Source organism: Triturus cristatus, chromosome 11 (genome assembly GCF_964204655.1).
Source record: "Triturus cristatus chromosome 11, aTriCri1.1, whole genome shotgun sequence".
NCBI lineage: Eukaryota > Metazoa > Chordata > Amphibia > Caudata > Salamandridae > Triturus > Triturus cristatus.
In genome coordinates, this window is record NC_140594.1 from 363004497 (window position 1) to 363023548 (window position 19052).

General features: G+C 44.1%; 1 protein-coding gene across 2 annotated transcripts in view; it reads left to right on the top strand.

Annotated features, from left to right (window-relative positions):
• Positions 1-19052, top strand: part of OSBP2 (oxysterol binding protein 2) — a 1376304-nt gene that overhangs the window by 1205972 nt on the left and 151280 nt on the right. For both annotated transcript variants that reach the window (XM_085633692.1, XM_085633693.1), the window contains one exon: positions 8693-8813. In XM_085633692.1, coding sequence (XP_085489818.1) covers positions 8693-8813 — 121 coding nt within the window. The remainder of the gene's footprint in view (positions 1-8692; positions 8814-19052) is intronic.

Below are 19052 nucleotides of genomic sequence, written 5' to 3' on the forward strand. Positions count from 1 at the left end.
GTAAACAGAGGGCTGGGGGCAAGGGGGCAGGGCAGGAGCAGCAAGATAGCCATGGAGGTCAGGCAGGATGGGCACTAGAAGCAAGACACACCATGAAGAGCAACAGTGAGACTGTGATGGCATACACACAGACCATGGAGGGAAGGTGGGAGGGGGTCAGGGGCAGCTAACTGACCACACAGGGAAGGTGGGAGGGGCCATGGCAGCACAGAAGACCATGCATGGCAAGTGGGAGGGTTAGTGGCAGCACAATGGCTATGATGGCCAAGAAGGAGGGTGCAGGGGCATGCACATAGGACGATGGAGGATAGAAGGGAGGGTCAGGACCTGTGCACAGACAAGAAAGTTCAGGGGAAGGGGCCTCACAACAGACCGCACGGGGCAGGCAGGAGGAGCAATTGCAGCACAACAGACCAGGGAGGGCAGAAGGGTGTGGCAGTACAATGGACCATGTAGGACAGGAGGAAGAGGATAGGGGCATGGCATGTGGACAGGCAGGGTGGAGGTGGCAGGGACAGGTTACAGTCATCTGACAATGCTAGGCAGGTGGGAGGGGAGTGGCAGCTCAACAGAACACTCAGACTAGATAGGAGTGGCAGGTCCATGGAACATGGTGGGCAAAAAGGATGGAGCAGGGGCATGCACAAAGACATGGGAGGGCAGGGGGAAGGAGAATAGGGGCAGCAAGCTAAGCACAGAGTTTAAGCAGGAGGTCAATGATGGGGCATAGAATTGGGCAATGGAGGGCAGGAGCAGGGGACTGGTACATCATACTAAATTGAGGGCAGTGGCAGCACATCAGACCATGCATGGCAGGAGGGAGGAGGCTAGTCCATGGATTCACACAACAGAGGATAGGGAGGAGGGGGATGGGGCAGCAAGCTAACTGTTAAGAGAAGGCAGGTATTAGGAACTTTATTGTTTTTAAAACGTGTGTCTGTGCGAACTACTTAAAATATGAACAAGTATGCAGCATAATCTCACTTTTATTCAGGAAGAAGAGGACGTTTGTGACTGTGACTCCGGGCTCACTTGGCAGAAACACCCCCTGACCCTCCACCCCCTATCGCAAAATGTAATGCCTGTGAAAAGGGTAGGTGAACACAGTGTTATATAGAACATAGTCCTGAGAGCACGATTGAAAATGAAAACTAGATATAGTGTATGGTATAAACTATGCACCAAAAAGTGTGATATAACATGAACCGGGCGTGAAATATAATATGCAATACATTGTGCACAATGACAGATTCATTGGAGAGCGCGAGATAGCACAGGCACTAGCGCGTGCTATGTGATGTGCGCCTTGGAGTGTAATATGCACAGGGCAGTGTTGTGTAACCTAACTAGTCTCTAAAGTTGTAATATAAAATATGTGCTGGGGAGTGTAACGTTGCATATGCACTGTGACAAAGATATGGATCCCAGATTGTATTATGTATGGCATAGCACTGTGCGTTATAACATAGGCATCGAGGAAGGCACGTTAGATGGGGCAATATAACCCGTGCGAAGACAAGTGTGGCATGACATTTTCACGGGGTGGTGTTACAGTGCACATGGGCTAGAGAGTGTCATAGCATATGCACTAGCTGGTGGAATACAAAACAGAGGTGTGTGGCACTCGGCAGGCAATGGTGGGTGTAACACAGCATTGGGCTCTGCCAGGAGCGCGCTGTGACTCTCAAGTGATGTTCGTCCCCTTTCCAGAGAGTAAAATAAAAAGTATTACACATCCGGCAGTGGATGTGTGTTTTATTAACCGTGAGGGGGGTTTCTTACATAGTTTTGGTCGAATTTGTGTCGAATCCCCTTTGAATGGCTTGGTGTGCATGTGTATTAAATGTGCCCGTCAATAGCTACCCATGTTTGTATAAATAAACGACAAGAGTGTCTACCGGGATTAGGCACGGTAGGGCATAAGACATGTCAGAGCTTCATTAGTGGTGTAAATACATTCCACGTGGATTCATTGTATGCATAGTCGCCTTTTAATGAATAACACTCAAATCGTCATGGTGATAGGTACGTACTGTTTGTCCAGCATGTCCTAGGTGTGTCTATAAATATATATTTTTTAAAAATAATAAAAAACAGTGGCCGGCCCTGGGGATTGGGGTCAAAAAAATATAATTAGGAGACAGAGCCTGGGGGATGGGGTCATCAGGGCCAATAAATTAGAATAAGAAGGGTTACCACACAGCCCCCCTTCTTAAAAAATTAAAACAAATAAAAGACTGGCATCGTGCCGGAGGCCACTCCCCCTCCTTGCAGCACTCTGCAAACGCGCCCCCTGGCGAGTTGTAAGTTGGGGAATTAATTCCTCTTCAATACTGAGGGTCCCTGAGGGCCAACTAGCCCAACAGGCATCTCCAGTATGCGCCAGGGAGCTGCGCTGCAGACAGGTGTTCTGAGGCCAAGCCCCTTTTTACACCTCTCTGCAATGCAGCTCTGTGGCGCTTACTGGAGGTACCTAGTGGTCTAGTTTGACCCTAGGGACCCTTAGGATTCAAGGGGACTTAATCTCTCAACTTAGAACAGCCACAGGGCGCGTTTACACAGTGGTGAAGGGAGGGGACGGGGCCTGAGGTGACGAGTGCAAACACACACTATGGCACGTTTTAAATTGGGGATATAATTTCCCTTCAATACTGAGGGCCCCTGGGGGCTAACTAGCCCACCAAGTGTTTCCAGTAAGCGCCACTGAGCTGCATTGCAGAGAGGTGGTCCAGGCTGTGCTACTTTTTACACCTCTCTGCAACGCAGCTCTGTGGCACTTACTGGAGGTACCTAGTGGGCTAGTTGGACCCTAGGGACCCTCAGGATTCAAATGAACTTAATCTCCCAACTAAAAACGGACACAGGGCGTGTTTACACAGTGGTGAAGGGAGGGGACGGGGCCTGAGTTAACGTGTGCAAAAACGCCCTGTGGCCTGTTTTAAGAGGTAGTTTAATCCCCCTGCCCTATTATATACTAGGAGCTTACAGAGGAGGTCATGCTAATCACAGGGGGACCCCAATGCATAATGTTCCCTAGTGTATGTAGGTGTTTTCACTGTATTCTAAGTGTCTTTTAACATAGCACTGGCTCTAGGACTGGTTAGTCAGACTCAGTTACCACCAGTATCCGTCTGAAAAAGTTGAGGGTACAGGATGATTTTGCAACAAGGATTCTTTCTGCTCTTCTTTTTGTTCTTTCTGCACGTTATCCTTCTTCCTGCACTTTTCTTCGTCTTTGAGGACTTCTGTTGCTTCTTTCTGCACTTCTTTTTTTTCTTTCTGTGCATTTTTCTTCTTTCTTCACATGTCCTATCTCTGTAGGCATAGTTAGAAATTAGCATTTAAAAAACCTTTGAAATTCACAGAAAAAACCATAGGTTTCAGGCACGTTATAGTTAGGAATTAGCATTTAAAAAACCTCAGAAATTCACTGAAAAAACCGTAGGTTTCAGGGGTGTTATAGTTAGCTGGACTTTTCACTTGTACAAAACCATTGAAATTCCCCCGTTATAGTTAGTTCAGCTAACTATAACTCGCGCGCCCGCAATGCACTGCTGATGACGTCACATATTACATCACTCATGACATGGTCAGTGACATCACTCATGACATCACTGATGACATCTCAAATGACATCACTGATGACATCATCCTTGTGATAGAGTGGCAGACCTCCTCTCACCCTAATATAACCTTTGATACACACATTCAAAAATAGAGACTAAAATTTTCAAAACAATGGACATACCAATACCAGTTACAACAACCTCTTCAGTAATTCTAAGCTCCACATACACATCCACTCATTCACCAACAGTCCTATACAGTATACATGTACTCACTCATCATATGTACTCATACACCTATACATCCTGTTACACAATGCCACTCATCCATAGTTACTCACACACATAGTCACTCATGCTAATAAAGAATCAAACATACATTTACTTGCATATACAGTTATACACACACCACCACACTTACTTCTACGGAAACTTACACATACTTAGTCTTTTAAACAATCACTTATAGAAACACATACTTATTCATACAGGAACTCTTTCAATCTCTCACTCTCACATATACTCACTTATATACACCAATAGTCACATGTACTAGTTTAAAACATATGTAGTTACTCATAAAGACACTATTGAGACAGTCATTCACTCACTAACACATCCATACACACACTCATTCACCCATACAGTCCTGCACACATGCTGTCTTCAACACATACAAACAGTGAGTCACTCATTCATGCACCTATGCACTACGTAATACCCCCCACCGAGCCATGCAGACATTCAGACTGCTACTCAAAAAACCAACTAATAACCTATATAGACACCCATGTAGCTACTCACCAACCCATGCAGCCACTTATACACAAAGTGAGAGACTGATACAGATATTTACATATTTAAACATTACTCACTAAGCCATGTATTCACTATGATACACTTAATCAGTCAGTTACACAATCAATATTTCAAAAACAAATCATCCATTTAGACACTTATATACCCATTTATTCTTCCATCGACCTTGAGATATACATATAAAAAACATATTTAATTTTCAGAAAAACAGACATTCACTGGATGATGTCATCAGTGATGTCATCAGTGATGTCATTTGAGATGTCATCAGTGATGTCATGAGTGATGTCACTGACCATGTCATGAGTGATGTAATATGTGATGTCATCAGCAGTGCATTGCGGGCGCGCGAGTTATAGTTAGCTGAACTAACTATAACGGGGGAATTTCAATGTTTTTGTACGAGTGAAATGTCCAACTAACTATAACGCCCCTGAAACCTACGTTTTTTTCAGTGAATTTCTAAGGTTTTTTAAATGCAAATTTCTAAGTATAACGTGCCTGAAACCTATGAATTTTTCAGTAAAAAAAAAAAAAAAAAAAATTATATACATATATATATATATTCACTGAAAAAACCATAGGTTTCAGGGGCGTTATAGTTAGTTGGACATTTCACTCGTACAAAACCATAGAAATTCCCCCGTCATAGTTAGTTCAGCTAACTATAACTCACGCCCCCGCAATGCACTGCTGATGACGTCACATATTACATCACTCATGACATGGTCAGTGACATCACTCATGACATCACTGATGACATCTCAAATGACATCACTGATGACATCACTGATGACATCATCCAGTGAATGTCTGTTTTTCTGAAAATTAAATATGTTTTTTATATGTATATCTCAAGGTCGATGGAAGAATAAATGGGTATATAAGTGTCTAAATGGATGATTTGTTTTTGAAATATTGATTGTGTAACTGACTGATTAAGTGTATCATAGTGAATACATGGCTTAGTGAGTAATGTTTAAATATGTAAATATCTGTATCAGTCTCTCACTTTGTGTATAAGTGGCTGCATGGGTTGGTGAGTAGCTACATGAGTGTCTATATAGGTTATTAGTTGGTTTTCTGAGTATCAGTATGAGTGTCTGAGTGTCTGTATGGTTCGGTGGGGGGTATTACGTAGCGCATAGATGCATGAATGAGTGACTCACTGTTTGTATGTGTTGAAGACAGCATGTGTGCAGTTCCTGTATAAATTAGTATGTGTTTCTATAAGTGATTGCTTAAGAGAGTAAGTATGTGTAAGTTTCTGTAGAAGTAAGTGTGGTTGTGTGTGTATAACTGTATTTGCAAGCAAATGTATGCTTGATACTTTGTTAGCATGTGTGACTATGTGTGTGAGTAACTATGGATGAGTGTTAGTGTGTAACAGGATGTATAGGTGTATGAGTACATATGATGAGTGACTACATGTATGAGTGACTGTATAGGACTATTGCTGAATGAGTGGATGTGTGTGTAGATCTTGGAATTACTGAATAGGTGTGTTGTAACTGGTATTGGGGTATCCATTGTTTTGAAAATGTTAGTTTCTATTTTTGTGTGTGTGTATCAAAGGTTATATTAGGGTGAGAGGAGGTCTGCCACTCTATCACAAGGATGATGTCATCAGTGATGTCATTTGAGATGTCATCAGTGATGTCATGAGTGATGTCACTGACCATGTCATGAGTGATGTAATATGCCTACAGAGGTAGGACATGTGAAGTAAGAAGAAAAAACACACAGAAAGAAGCAAACGAAATGCAGAAAGAAGCAACAGAAGTCCTCAAAGACAAAGAAAAGTGCAGGAAGAAGCAAGACATATGCAGAAAGAACCAACAGAGGAGCAGAAAGAGGCTTTGATACAAAATCATCCTGTGCCCACAACTTTTTCAAACGAGTACTGGTGTTAACTGATTCTGACTAGTCCTATTTCATTAGAATGGGTGATGCTCCTATACGACTTTAAGCAAACACACACTGATGGCGTGGAACCCCTGCATGACACCCAAGCGACGCCGGGACCAAGCGCATCCTAACCGCCTGCGCACTCCCCCCCCCCCCCTGCTGCGCCAGCTCACCCCCCGGGCCACCCTCTAGGAAACACGCCATCGGTCAGTATAGGAAAGAGTGCATACAGTTGATAGCATAACACGGAGCTCCACTACATTTGCCCCCGCCATATGTGACCCCACGCCCCCCCCTCACTCCCCTGGTTCTGAATCCCCAAATTCAGTTGAGAATATGGATTACCATTTACCTACACCCTTTGCAGGGGACTATGGACTAGAGACTGTCATACAGGTAGGAGGATGGCGGTAACCGTGCCAGCGACCGCTTCCTCGATACCTCCCGGCATCTCCAACGGTGACGATAGGGAAATTACCCTCCATTGATTACCTACTTAATTACTCAAGAAATTACCACGCTGCTATTTGTCACGACAATGTTAATTGTAATACTGCAGCAGACGAGTATGGTATGATTAATGTATGACATGCATAAGGATGAAATCCAATAAAAAGGTTTTATTAAAAAAAACTGACTCGGACTAACCAGGCCTAGAGCCAGTGGTATGCTAAAAGACACTTAAAATACAGTGAAAACAACTACATACACTAGGGAACACTATGCGTTGGGGTACCCCTGTGATTAGCATGACCACCTCTCTAAGCCCGTGGTACATAATAGGGCAGGGGGATTAAAACTACCTCTTAAAATGTGCCACAGGGTGCGTTTGCACACTGGTGAAGGGAGGGGGGGATCCTGAGGTGACGTGTGCAAACATGCCCTATGGGCGTTTTAAGTTGGGAGATAAAGAGGTGGTGGTCCCCGGGGCTCAGGGGTCCGTAACAGACCCCCAAATTTTAATAATTAGAGCCCCGGGGAGGTGACGGTCCCCGGGGCGTGTGGGGGGGATCGAGCCCCCCCACACAGGTAGTTAATTTTTTTTAAAAACAAGCCCAGGGTGTGGCGGTCCCCGGGGCTGCGGGGGGGCCATGTGCCCCAGCCAATATTTTATAAAAGCCCCAGGGGGTGGCGGTCCCCGGGGCTTGGGGGGCCTTTGAGCCCCCCACCCACTTACTGTTGAAGCCCCGGGGGGTGGCGGTCCCCAGGACTTGGGGGGGGAATAGGATGCCCCCCCACGTAAAAAATGAAAGCCCCGGGGGGTGGTGGTCCCCGGGGCTGCGGGGGGGCCATGAGCCCCCTGCAAATCATTATGCAAAGCCCAGGGGGGTGGGCTTTATTTAAACAAAGCGCAGGAGCCCGCACTTCGTTTTTTTTTATTTTGTATTTTTTTTATTTTCGCGGCCGGATCCGCGAATCCAGCGCGCATCCCGCGATTTTCGTGTTTTGCACATTTGTTTTTCTCTTTTCTTGTGCCTCGGTTCTACCGAGGCACAAGATGGCGGACAACCCTTCCTGCTTTGGAGTGTTGACAGCCAATTAGCATGAAGCTCGTGATCAGGAAGGTGCGCAGATACTCCGCGGATCCTCCGCTGCCATAGATATCACTATCTTTATTTCTTAATTTCTCAAAGACTACTGAACGGATTTACACCATTTTTAAAAAGGTCGCTTTCTGAGCCAAGCAGTACCTTTTTGCCAAATTTGGTGTCATTCCGCTCAGCAGTTTTTGCTATAACTGTGTCTAAAGTTTCCTAAGGGAAATTGATTATTTGACCTCTATTTTACGAATCTCTCAGGAACTACTGAACGGATTTACACCATTTAAAAAAAAAAGATCTGTTTCTGAACTAAGGTCTACCTTTTTGCAAAATTTGGTGTCATTCCGTTCAGCAGTTCGGGCTGTAGCCTGTTCCAAAAGTTCTCAGACCCCGCTTGACGAATCAACCCGACACTTTCAGGATAGGAGATGACCAGAGCGCCCCACCAGTTTTGAAATTTCACAAAGATTCGTCATCCGGCGCCAAAGTTATTGGGAAAAGAATGTTACAATTTTCCTATGGTAAGTAGGTCCTAACTATAACTACCTACTGGCGACCGCCAGTAGGTAATATATATATATAGATGTGTCCAGTCCTTTAAGCCTTCCATTGGAATAACTTGGATTCTGGATTGTCAATCTCATGGTTTAGAGATTAAAGTCATTGCTTTATGGTCTGTGCATTTTACCTGCCAATGTTGCCTCACATGAGGTTAACTAGTTTAGAACCACTTTATGTATGTACATGCCCAGTGTCATGAGATTTCTAGTAAAAAAATATGAAAAAGATGCTAAAGAAACATACACACACATGATTAACCTGTGTTATGCAACTTGTGTTTTTGTGCTTTGTTCACAGGTTAGCCATCACCCCCCTGCAGCTGCCCATCATGTGTATTCTAAGCGTGGATGGAACTTATGGCAGGAAATTACCATAGCAAGCAAGTTCAGGGGAAAATACCTTTCCATCATGCCACTGGGTAAGAAAGTGAGCTCTTGTGTACATTTGTCCTGCTGGGTCAGTATTAGGAAAAAAGGGTACAATTGAAGATCTCTCAGCAGTTTTGTTTACACACCTGCAAAACGAACTGAGGCATTGACTAAGATTAAGGGTTTGACACTGTTTGTTTCTAAACCTTCATTGAAAGAATTTATTTTGAGGAGTGTCTGTGTTGTCTTCAGTCTGTTTTCTTTCTAACTGTTACAACAAACAATTGATGGACGGAATGCTGACAATGCAGACATTCTCCCCCAGTCAAGAGATCTGGGTTAAATCCATTGTTCTTTTGCCCACTACACCACCCCAGTTTAGACATGGCCATATGCAAATCAGTCTTGACCCTGTGCCTCATGGGAACAGTCCAGCCCGAACTGCCAAGCCATGTCTTCACTGGACCGGAATCAAGCATCCTAGGACCGGTTTCTGGCTATCAGCCGTCATCAGCCAGGATAGCTTGACTCCAGTGGCGTAGTGAGCACGGGTCCCACGTCTGGGAATACCCATCCCAAAAAACGATGGATTTAGGCCCAGATCTCTGTACTGGGGTGAATGTATGACATTGTTCTGCATTCTGTCCATCAATTGTTGTTTTTGCATTCTTTCTAACTGTGGCCCATGAATATTCATGAGTCCGGCAATCGTTTCACCATATAGTCTGTGCAAACACTTGTATGACTTGAAAGTTCAGTGAGACAGAGGCAGAACTCAATGATTACTGCAAACAGGTACTCTCTAATCTACCTCCAATGATGCTTTATCTGAATTACTCCTAGTAGAATCCTTTGCTCAGCGGTTAGGTGAAAATCTTGAATTTGCAGCATAAGTTAAATTCCCACTTATTGCACACCCAGCATGAACTGGTAAAGGTCTTGAAACTATTAAAAGCCTTATCGGCGGAAATCAAAAACTCACAATACAGCGAGATGTCGAGCACATTCTATGTCATTGGCATCACCTATTAATCTGCAGGAAAATGCCAACAAAGATGCAAACATACTCCACTATGGGTGACGAGCAGAGCAGAAATTTTGAAAAGGACACAGAATCCCCTATTTTAACTGCTCTTATCGTCTAAAACCATTTCAACATGAACTATCCATCTTTGTTTACTTTACCTATTACTCAGAGATCATTAAGGCCATTGTAGTTCCCATTTTAAAGTGTTCCACTGATTTGACTCTCTTCACTTACCTCCCAAACCACATCCCGCATAATCATGTCAATGTCACTTCCTGAAACTGCAACTCCCTTGAGCCAATTTTCCAAATCAGGTGTCAATGCTTTCAAGATTACATACCCTCCTACCCTCTCTAAATAATCAAAGGAAAATTTGAAACACAAAATCCTGAGAAACTTCCCGGAAGCCCTTTTTGCAGATCAATACCACTACATGTGTAAGGGAGCAATTAAAACAGACTTTCTGCTATTCACACACACAGTACCAACTCATATCACCTTCCTTTACAAAATAAGTTTTGTGCCTTCTCCCTGTCTAACATGCCCTTTGGTTGAAAAATTAAAATTACCTCCCACCTCTTGAACTACCTGGTAACCCTGCAATTTCAATCTTCAACAATGGAAAAATCATGTTACAAGCAAACAATTAGATCCTAGCCTTCATTAACAATATCTGCTCTCAAACCCCTCCCTGCCAATTCACATCTCAACCCTTCAGATCGCTCACCCTCTCACCCTACTCACCCTACTCCCCATCCTCATCTTCTCACAACTTTCATCACTCTACTCCTCTGACCTCTCCTGCACTCAGCATATCCTTATCCATCACTTGTCCTTCTGGTCGCTCACTCTCTCACCCTACTCCTCCTCTCTCATCGTCCCCCAACATTCAACACTTTAATCCTCGACACTCCCTACATCTCCATCCAACTCGAACATCTCCCACTATTCCTCTTACTCTCTTCACCCCCCTACTCCCCAGCTTCAGTCATCCACCCACCAAACACTCCAGCAGGACCCAGACACCTACCCCCATACCCAGCTCCTTCAGCCAAAGTCCACACATCCTTCCACCCGTCGCTAAAAAAACACCCTCCGTTCCTTAACTTTCTCTCCACACCTCCCATAATTTACTCGCCGACAACCCCACAAGCCATTAAGCCGGTCCTCCCCCTCAGCATCTCATCCAACAGGAGCAATCATCATATGAAACATTCCCACCTCAACTGCCCAATTCTTCCCACTCCATCTTGCACGCATCTGTCTCTTTGGATCCACACGCCCTTCAAAACACCTACAGCAAAAGAACATCATAAGCCTCAGCCATCCCTGTACACCACTGGTCCCCGTTCTCTGTACTCCTGTATTCTATATCTTACCTCACAAACAAAATAGACATCCTTATCCAGGCCTTCTCTCATTTCAGCAACTCAATTACCTCTCACAAATGCTATACACCTCATCCGGCACTGGTCAAGAGCCCCTCTCCAATCATGATGCTTGCGATAATTGCTTCCCCAGACGTAAACAGGCATACTCCCCACTTAAAGAGTACAAATACAAAAGTGTGTAAAAGGTTATGAAAACACGAATGCCTCCATCACTCCCCCAACACAAAACGGCCTCCTTATCCCCACCATTATCTCAACCGGTGTGCAAGACGCATTCCCTACCCACACCCAAAAATGAATCTTATCTTCTAACTTGATTCGTATCACTATTTAGCCTCTCTTGCAGGCTGAACACAAAGCCACCAGTTCCTCCCTTACTTGCATGCTACACAACTGCCGCTCAGCAATCAAACACTGCCTTCAGATCTCTGATTAAATCACCAACCACATCAACTTCAAAATCTTTACGAAAACCCAGCTGAATGATAGCTCAGTGTTCGGCGGATCCTGTTACCCCCCTATGTTAGGTCCCGTGATTAGTGTGGGTCTTGTTGGGCTTGGGTCTACTGTTTTTCTCTACTGTCCCTTACCTTTGGGTGTGCTGCAAGGTCATCGTTGTATGTATAGTGACGGACCGGTCAGCATTCTAGTGTTCAGTATGTTGTAACACACACTGAACACCCACCCACCACAGGCGTCACGAGTCAGGTGACCCTGGCAATAAAAGGGGCCGAGCGCACGTGCTCTGGGCCAATTATCTAACCACTATCTGAGTGTCGGTGTCCATCCTTGATCTGCATGTGGGCCTGAGGCCCAAATACCACAGTATGCATGTCCCGGTTTTACGGGGTGAATGGCAGCGGGTACTTAAACGCCGCTCACCTTGCCATCTTCGCTTGGTTTTGTTTCCGATACATGCTACCGGAAGGACTTTGCTTGTAGCAACCCTTGGATTTCTGCTACCTGCCCACGCACCTTGTTTCGTATTGGATTCATGACTCCGGTTCCTGCAAGGTTGTGTCTTCTTTGTTTCTTTTGCCTTGGACTCCATCGGTCATGTGTTTCCCACACTTGACAGAAGGTACGGGACATTAGTTGGTGAGTTACGGGCGGTCTTGTAGATTTTCCCTGTCTCGCCTCGTCTCCTGTTTTTTCCCCATTTTTTGTTACCTATTACACTCATTGTGGGTTTTGTGGCTGCATTTACGAAGCACCGAGAGGCTGATAGTTAAGAAGGGATCTCTTATTAGTTTTTTATTGGAAACAGGTTTTTTAGCCTTGATTGGCATTTTTCTCCCGTTATTGAAGGTGGTGTGGTGTATTTTTCTTGACTTTGGGGCACCTTATCTCTTTGTGTTTCCGGGGACAGCATTGCATTGGTATCCTGTTAGCTGATGGAGTGGAATCTAGTGATTGTGTTACCCTCATGGACAAGTCTGCAATAACAAGGGGTAAGCAAGACATGCCCTTTAAATATATAAATTGTGCCTAGTAGTGCGTGAGCTATGACCTTGTCAGCACACACTGGTTGATGCTTTGTCTGTTTTTTCTCTTTACCATTCAGTTGCCTGCTGGAGAGTGAGAGTCCGGCAGACAGATGATACACACCTCATGTGTGTCTGACGCAGCCTTCTTTTTTCCACAAGATGGGCATGGAACAAATAAAGAAGGCATTTTTCTGACAAAATGGTTGAAAAATCAGTCAGAAAAACACAGGATACTGACTTCCTCACAGAAATTGTAAGAAGAAGTCCAAAAAGATCTTAAAGTTGTTATAATTTTTGACTAAAGAGTCAAAAAAGAAGAGAGCTGAATTCCAGGGTCCTGACTGAAGGAGCCGGAAAGAACAACTGACCTAACTGTCACCCCTGAGGCATGATGGGATATGGAAGTCAGGGCTGCCTTAAAGGCACGGTGCCAGTTTTTACCTGTACAGGGCTTTTTAGTCTCTATGGTATTGTATTGCAATGCAGCCTGCAGGCTGGCAATGTGTTATACATCTGTGTTTTTCCACAGTTTGTTCTCTTTATTTTTTGCTTTCTCATGAGTGTTTACCTCATTAAAAAAAAAAAAAAAAAAAAAAGAGATTTGGGTGTATTGTTATACCTTTATACATATATATAGATATATGTGTGTTATTGGATGTGTATATTTACATTGCCTAGCCTTTTATGGGAGCTGCATTTGCTTGGAAAAAATGATATATGTTTATACATATACAGAGCTGTATATATGTATGTTTTTTACATATATAATTTTATTATTTCCGGGGTCCCCGCACATGGGCGGGAATATTCAGTGCTTATGACTATTGATGAGGATCCCCTGGAAGAGAACTTTTGCGCCAGAGAGGGGAACCTAGACGAATTTGACATCGTGTTTTTACTTCCTTTGTTTATCCCCGCCTTCTCCCGGTGTCTTGTTCTGGCATTGCCATGAAATCTACATGGGCAACCGTGGTCAAAGGAAAGGGTAGTGGACTGGGACATTCTTCACTCCTGCAGCGTTGGGTTAACCCTTGAGTGGTGGAAGGACCCAAAAACCAAGCCCACGAAAAGACACACTGCCTGAGTGAAGATGGACCCGGATAATATGAATCAGATGTCCCTGGATAATGGGGGCGCTGGGTTGGGTCCTACAATGCAGGAGTTGATGTTAGCTCTCTCTAACCTCCAGACAGAAGTAAGGAAATTGAGGAAAGAGAATCATGGTTTACATCAAGAACTAAACGTGTTTAAAGCCAGAGAACATCCATAGGGTAGGAGTGCTAGTCCTTTACCAAAACCACACGGGCCTGTTGTACAACCTCCTATCTTTCAGTTTGATCGAAGTCCTAGTACTGTAGCTAGTGGGGGTCCTCATGTAGCTATTAATGTTACTACTCGTGTTCCAGTTCCCTTGGCCGTTCCTGTAAGATTTAAAGGAGATAACGAAAAGTTTGGCGTATTCATGAACCGGTGCCATTTACATTTTATGTGTAGACACACAGCCTTTCCTGATGATTCAGCTAATTTTGCATTTGTTATCTCCTATCTGGCAGGTACAACAGCTATGTGGGCTGTCCCTTTGGTAGACAGCGAAGACCCTATATTGTACAATTTTCCAGCCTTCATGGAGCAAATGCGTTGATTGTTTGCACAGCATGCATTTATGCAGTCCAGTGATGCAGAACTGCTCAAGTTACGACAGGGGAAACAGGACTTGTTAGTTTGCATCACTTCCTTTAATTGTCTTGTCTCTGAAACACACTGGCCCATAGAGAAGCGAACGTCACTCTTTTGTCAGGGCCTCTGTGAGGAGCTAAAGGATGTAGTATCTCAGGTTGGTAATCCACCAGAGGATTGTGTGGAATTTATTGATTTGGGGGTTAAATTGAATCATCGATTGTCAGAACGCAAAGGAGAGAAAAGTCGGTTTCAGGCATCCCATGTGATAGTTGTTCGAGGGGAACCAAAAGACGAAGTATGTTCTAAATTCATGCCAGAACCTATGCAAATAGGTGGGGTGCATTGTCCCATATCAAAAGAAGAAAAGGAAAGACGGCGGACACATAATTTATGTTTGTATTATGGGAAAAACTGGCATTATGCCCCTGAGTGTCTGGTGAAACGTTCCAGTAGTATGCCTAGGAAAACAGTGGCTTTTGTGAAACAGGAAATGCCTTCCACATGCTCTGTAGAGGGTGTTCATAGTAATATTGCTGGGTCAGTAACAAAAAAGGTACCTCGTCATTTCACGATCTCAGTCAGTTTGGTTCTTAAGAAAAGCAGGCGAACTACCATCTCAGTATTACTCGATTCTGGGGCTAATGGGAACTTTATGGATTTCCAGTTGATTGAAAAATTGGATGTTCTTTGGGTGTATAAAGAACAACTTGAATCAGTAAGAGCTATTGATGGCACTGATTTGTCATCAGGGTTGATCACTAAGCAAACCGAGCCTCTCCTTTTTATATGTGATAATGGGCATTCGAAATCCGTTAGTTTTGACCTTATTGATGCTCCTTCATTTGGGATAATACTTGGAGTACCTTGGTTGCAACTACATAACCCGAGAATAGACTGGGTGAGGCGTACAGTGACACTGGACGTCGAATATTGTTTGCAGCATTGTTATCAGGAGGCTACGATTGAGTTTCACCATTAACGTGTGCAGTAGGTGTTTGTGAGGAGAATCGCAGTATTCCTTCTCCTTATTTGAAGTATGCTGATGTGTTTGATAAAGCCCAAGCTAGTGTGTTGCCCCCACATAGAAATTTTGATTGCCGTATTGATTTGGTTCCAGGGGCTACTTTGCCTTGTAGTCGCATACACGCTTTATCTGAGCCTGAGGAGCGTCATTTGCGGTCCTATTTGGATTAGATGTTGGCGTCTGGGTTTATTAGAACATCCTCTTCCCCTGTGTCATCTCCCATCTTCTTCATCCCGAAGAAAGAAGGTGATCTTCACTTCTGTATTGATTATGGAGCTCACAATAAGGTGACAATTAAAAATAAGTATCCACTTCCTTTGATTCCGGTTTTATTGGATCAATTAAGGCATGTAACAGTTTTTACGAACCTCGATTTGCGGGGAGCTTATCATCTCATTCGTGTCCGAGAGGGAGACGAATGGAAAACCACATTTCGTACTAAGTTTGTGTTTTTTTGAGTATTTGGTTTATGTAATGCCCCTGCTGCTTTTCAGTTTTTCATTAATGAGGTGTTACAGGAGTATTTGGATGTGAGCGTAATTGTTTACATCGATGATATTTTGATCTTTTCTAAGTCTGTCGAGGAACATGTTGTTCATCTAAACAGGTGTTGCAGAAATTATGTGCAAATCGTCTTTTTGTAAAACTGGAGAAATACAAGTTTCAGGTGTCTTGTGTGGAATTTTTTGGTTTTCTCATTTCTTCTGATGGTATTAAGATGAACCAAAGAAGACAATGGCTATTACAACCTGGCCAACTCCCACTTGTGTGAAGGATGTACAGGTCCTCTTGGGTTTTGCTAACTTCTATAGGCATTTTATCTCGCATTTTTCTGATATTATAACACCAGTGACAAGTCTTTTGAAAAAAGGGGTACCCTTTGTTTGGTCTTCTGCAGCCCAACTTCCTTTGGAAACTCTGGTGGAGAAGTTTGCTACTGCCCCTGTCTTGAAACATCCGGATCCTGCTCTTCCTGTTTTTTGTTGAGGCGGATGCCTCACAACATGCGGTAGGGAGGTATTGTCTAAACAAGATGTAGATTCGGGACATATGCATCCCATTGCCTTCTTTTCCAGAAAGTTGTTACGGCTAAGCAGAATTATACTGTGGCTGAAAGAGAGCTGTTGGCCATAAAGTTGTCTTTTCAGGAGTGGCGACATCATTTGTGGGGAGCCAGACATACCATCACGATCTACATGGATCATAAGAATCTGGAATTCTTTCAATCTGCACGGGCTCTAACTCCAAGGCAGACGAGATGGGTATTGTTTTTTAATTAATATGATTTTACGATCACATATAGACCTGCGGTTGAACAGGCTAAATCAGATGCCCTATCCCGTATACACATGGCTCCCTGAGATGATGTTTCTGTTTTTGAGGACAGACCTATGATTCCTGGTGAAAAAATTGTGGGTTGTACCTCCAAGTATGAATTTCTTGTATTTGTCAAGAGAACAATAGGTGGCATTGATATGACTCCATGGTTGAACAATCCGTTATTTACAGTACGGGATGGAATGCTGTATCATGGTGACCAACTGTTTATACCACCTGAATTGAGGAATCAAGTTCTTATCTGGTGTCATTCCGCCTCCTTAGTGGGGCATCCTGGGATGACTAAAACAATGGAGTTTTGTCTTCGTTGGTTTTGGTGGGATACGGTGGGGCGTGATATACAGGTGTTTGTGTCATCATGTCCAGTTTGTGCTGTCAGTAAAGTCTCACATATGTTTCCAGTAGGTCTATTGCACCCACTAGCTGTATCTCCTTCGCCGTGGCATACAATTAGTATGGATTTTGTTACCGATCTTCCTTTAGATGCAGGGTATACAACCATATTGGTAGTCGTGGATCTATTTACTAAGACAGCTCATTTAATCCCTTTGCCTAAAGTGCCTACTGAAAGGGAATTGGCTGATGTTTTCATCTCCCAGGTGTTACGGTTACATGGCATACCCTCTGCCAGTGTGTCTGATCGGGATGCTCAGTTCATTTCCCATTTCAGGAGGGAGTTGTGTTCCTCGTTGAAAATGGAACTCCGGTTGTCTTCCGCCTAGCATCCGCAGACGGATGGACAAACGGAGCGTACCAATCAGACTATGGAGCAAAATTTACTTTGTTTATTGTCATCTTTAACAGGCAGTTAGGTAACTGCGCTTCCCATTTCTGAGTTTGCATATAACAATAGCACGCATTCCGCCTTGGGTATGACCCCTTTTTTGTTCTATGGGGTTTCATCCCAGGGCTATACCCATTCAACCTTCAGGTCGGGACCCAGCAGTGAGCACATTGAGTCATGCGTTGGTGGGGATATGGAAAAAGGCAAAGGAACATCTGGTGGCAGCGAAAAGCAGTATGAAAAAGCAGGCAGATAAACATCGGTGTCCAGCCCCTTTTTTATGCTGTGGGAGACATTGTTTGGTTGGTCACTAAGAACTTGAGATTGGGGAGTCCTAGAAAGTTACAACCTCTATATGTGGGCCCCTTTAGGATAGTGCAGGTAGTGAATCCAGTTGCCATGAAGTTGACCTTACCCGATGACTACCGTATACACTCTGTTTTCCATACGTCTTTGCTGAAACTTTACACTTGCTCTCCCAGTCTTTGCCTCTACCTCCTCCGGTGTTGATTGCTGAACAAGAGGAGTTTGAGGTTGAAGCAATTCTGGATTCTCGGAGGAGGCGTGGTAGGCTGTTCTATTTAGTGGATTGGAAAGGTTATACCCCTGAAGATCGTACTTGGGAACCTGCCAGTTTTGTTCATGCCCCCCGGTTGGCGTGCTTATTTCATACACGTCATGCATCCAAGCCCCGTTCTGTGGGGTTCGTTTGAGAGGGGTACTGTTCGGTCCAGTGATTAGTGTAGGTCTTGATGGGCTGGGGTCTACTGTTTTTCTCTACTGTCCCTTCCTTTTGTGTGTGCTGCAAGGTCATTGGCGTACGCATGTCCCGGGGTGGATGGCAGCGGGTACTTAAACGCTCGCCTTCCCATCTTCGCTTGGTTTTGTTTCCGGTTCATGCCGCCGGAAGGACTTTGCTTGTAGCAACCCTTGGATTTCTGCTACCTGCCCGCGCATTATATTCAGGACGCCGGTTCCTGCAACGCTGTGTTCTTTTTTTCTTTTGCCTTGGACTCCATCGGTCATGTGTTTCCCACACTTGACAGAACGTACGGGACATTAGTTGGTGAGTTACGGGAGGTCTTGGAGATTTACCCTGTCTTGCCTCGTCTACTGTTTTTTCCCCATTTTTTGTTACCTATTACTCTCATTGAGGGTTTCTTGGGTCCATTTACGAAGCACTGAGAGGCTGAGAGTTAAGAAGGGATCCCTTATTAGTGTTTTATTGGAAACAGGTTTTTTAGCCTTGATTGGCATTTTTCTCCTGTTATTGAAGGTGATGTGGTGTATTTTTCTTGATTTTGGGGCACCATATCTCTTTGTGTTTCCGGGGAAAGCATCGCATTGGTATCCTGCTACCTGATGGAGTGTCCCTGGTAGTACAAAGCCCTCTAAGAAGAAAAGTAAAACATCAGAAAATTAGAGAAATACTTGCGGCAACCACCATCACCAGTAAATCTAACAAAGGTTCATACTGTGAGACAAAAATACAAAGGCCCCATCTCTATAGCCAAGACATCACATATCATTTCCCTCTTCGATCTGGCCAAGAATAGAC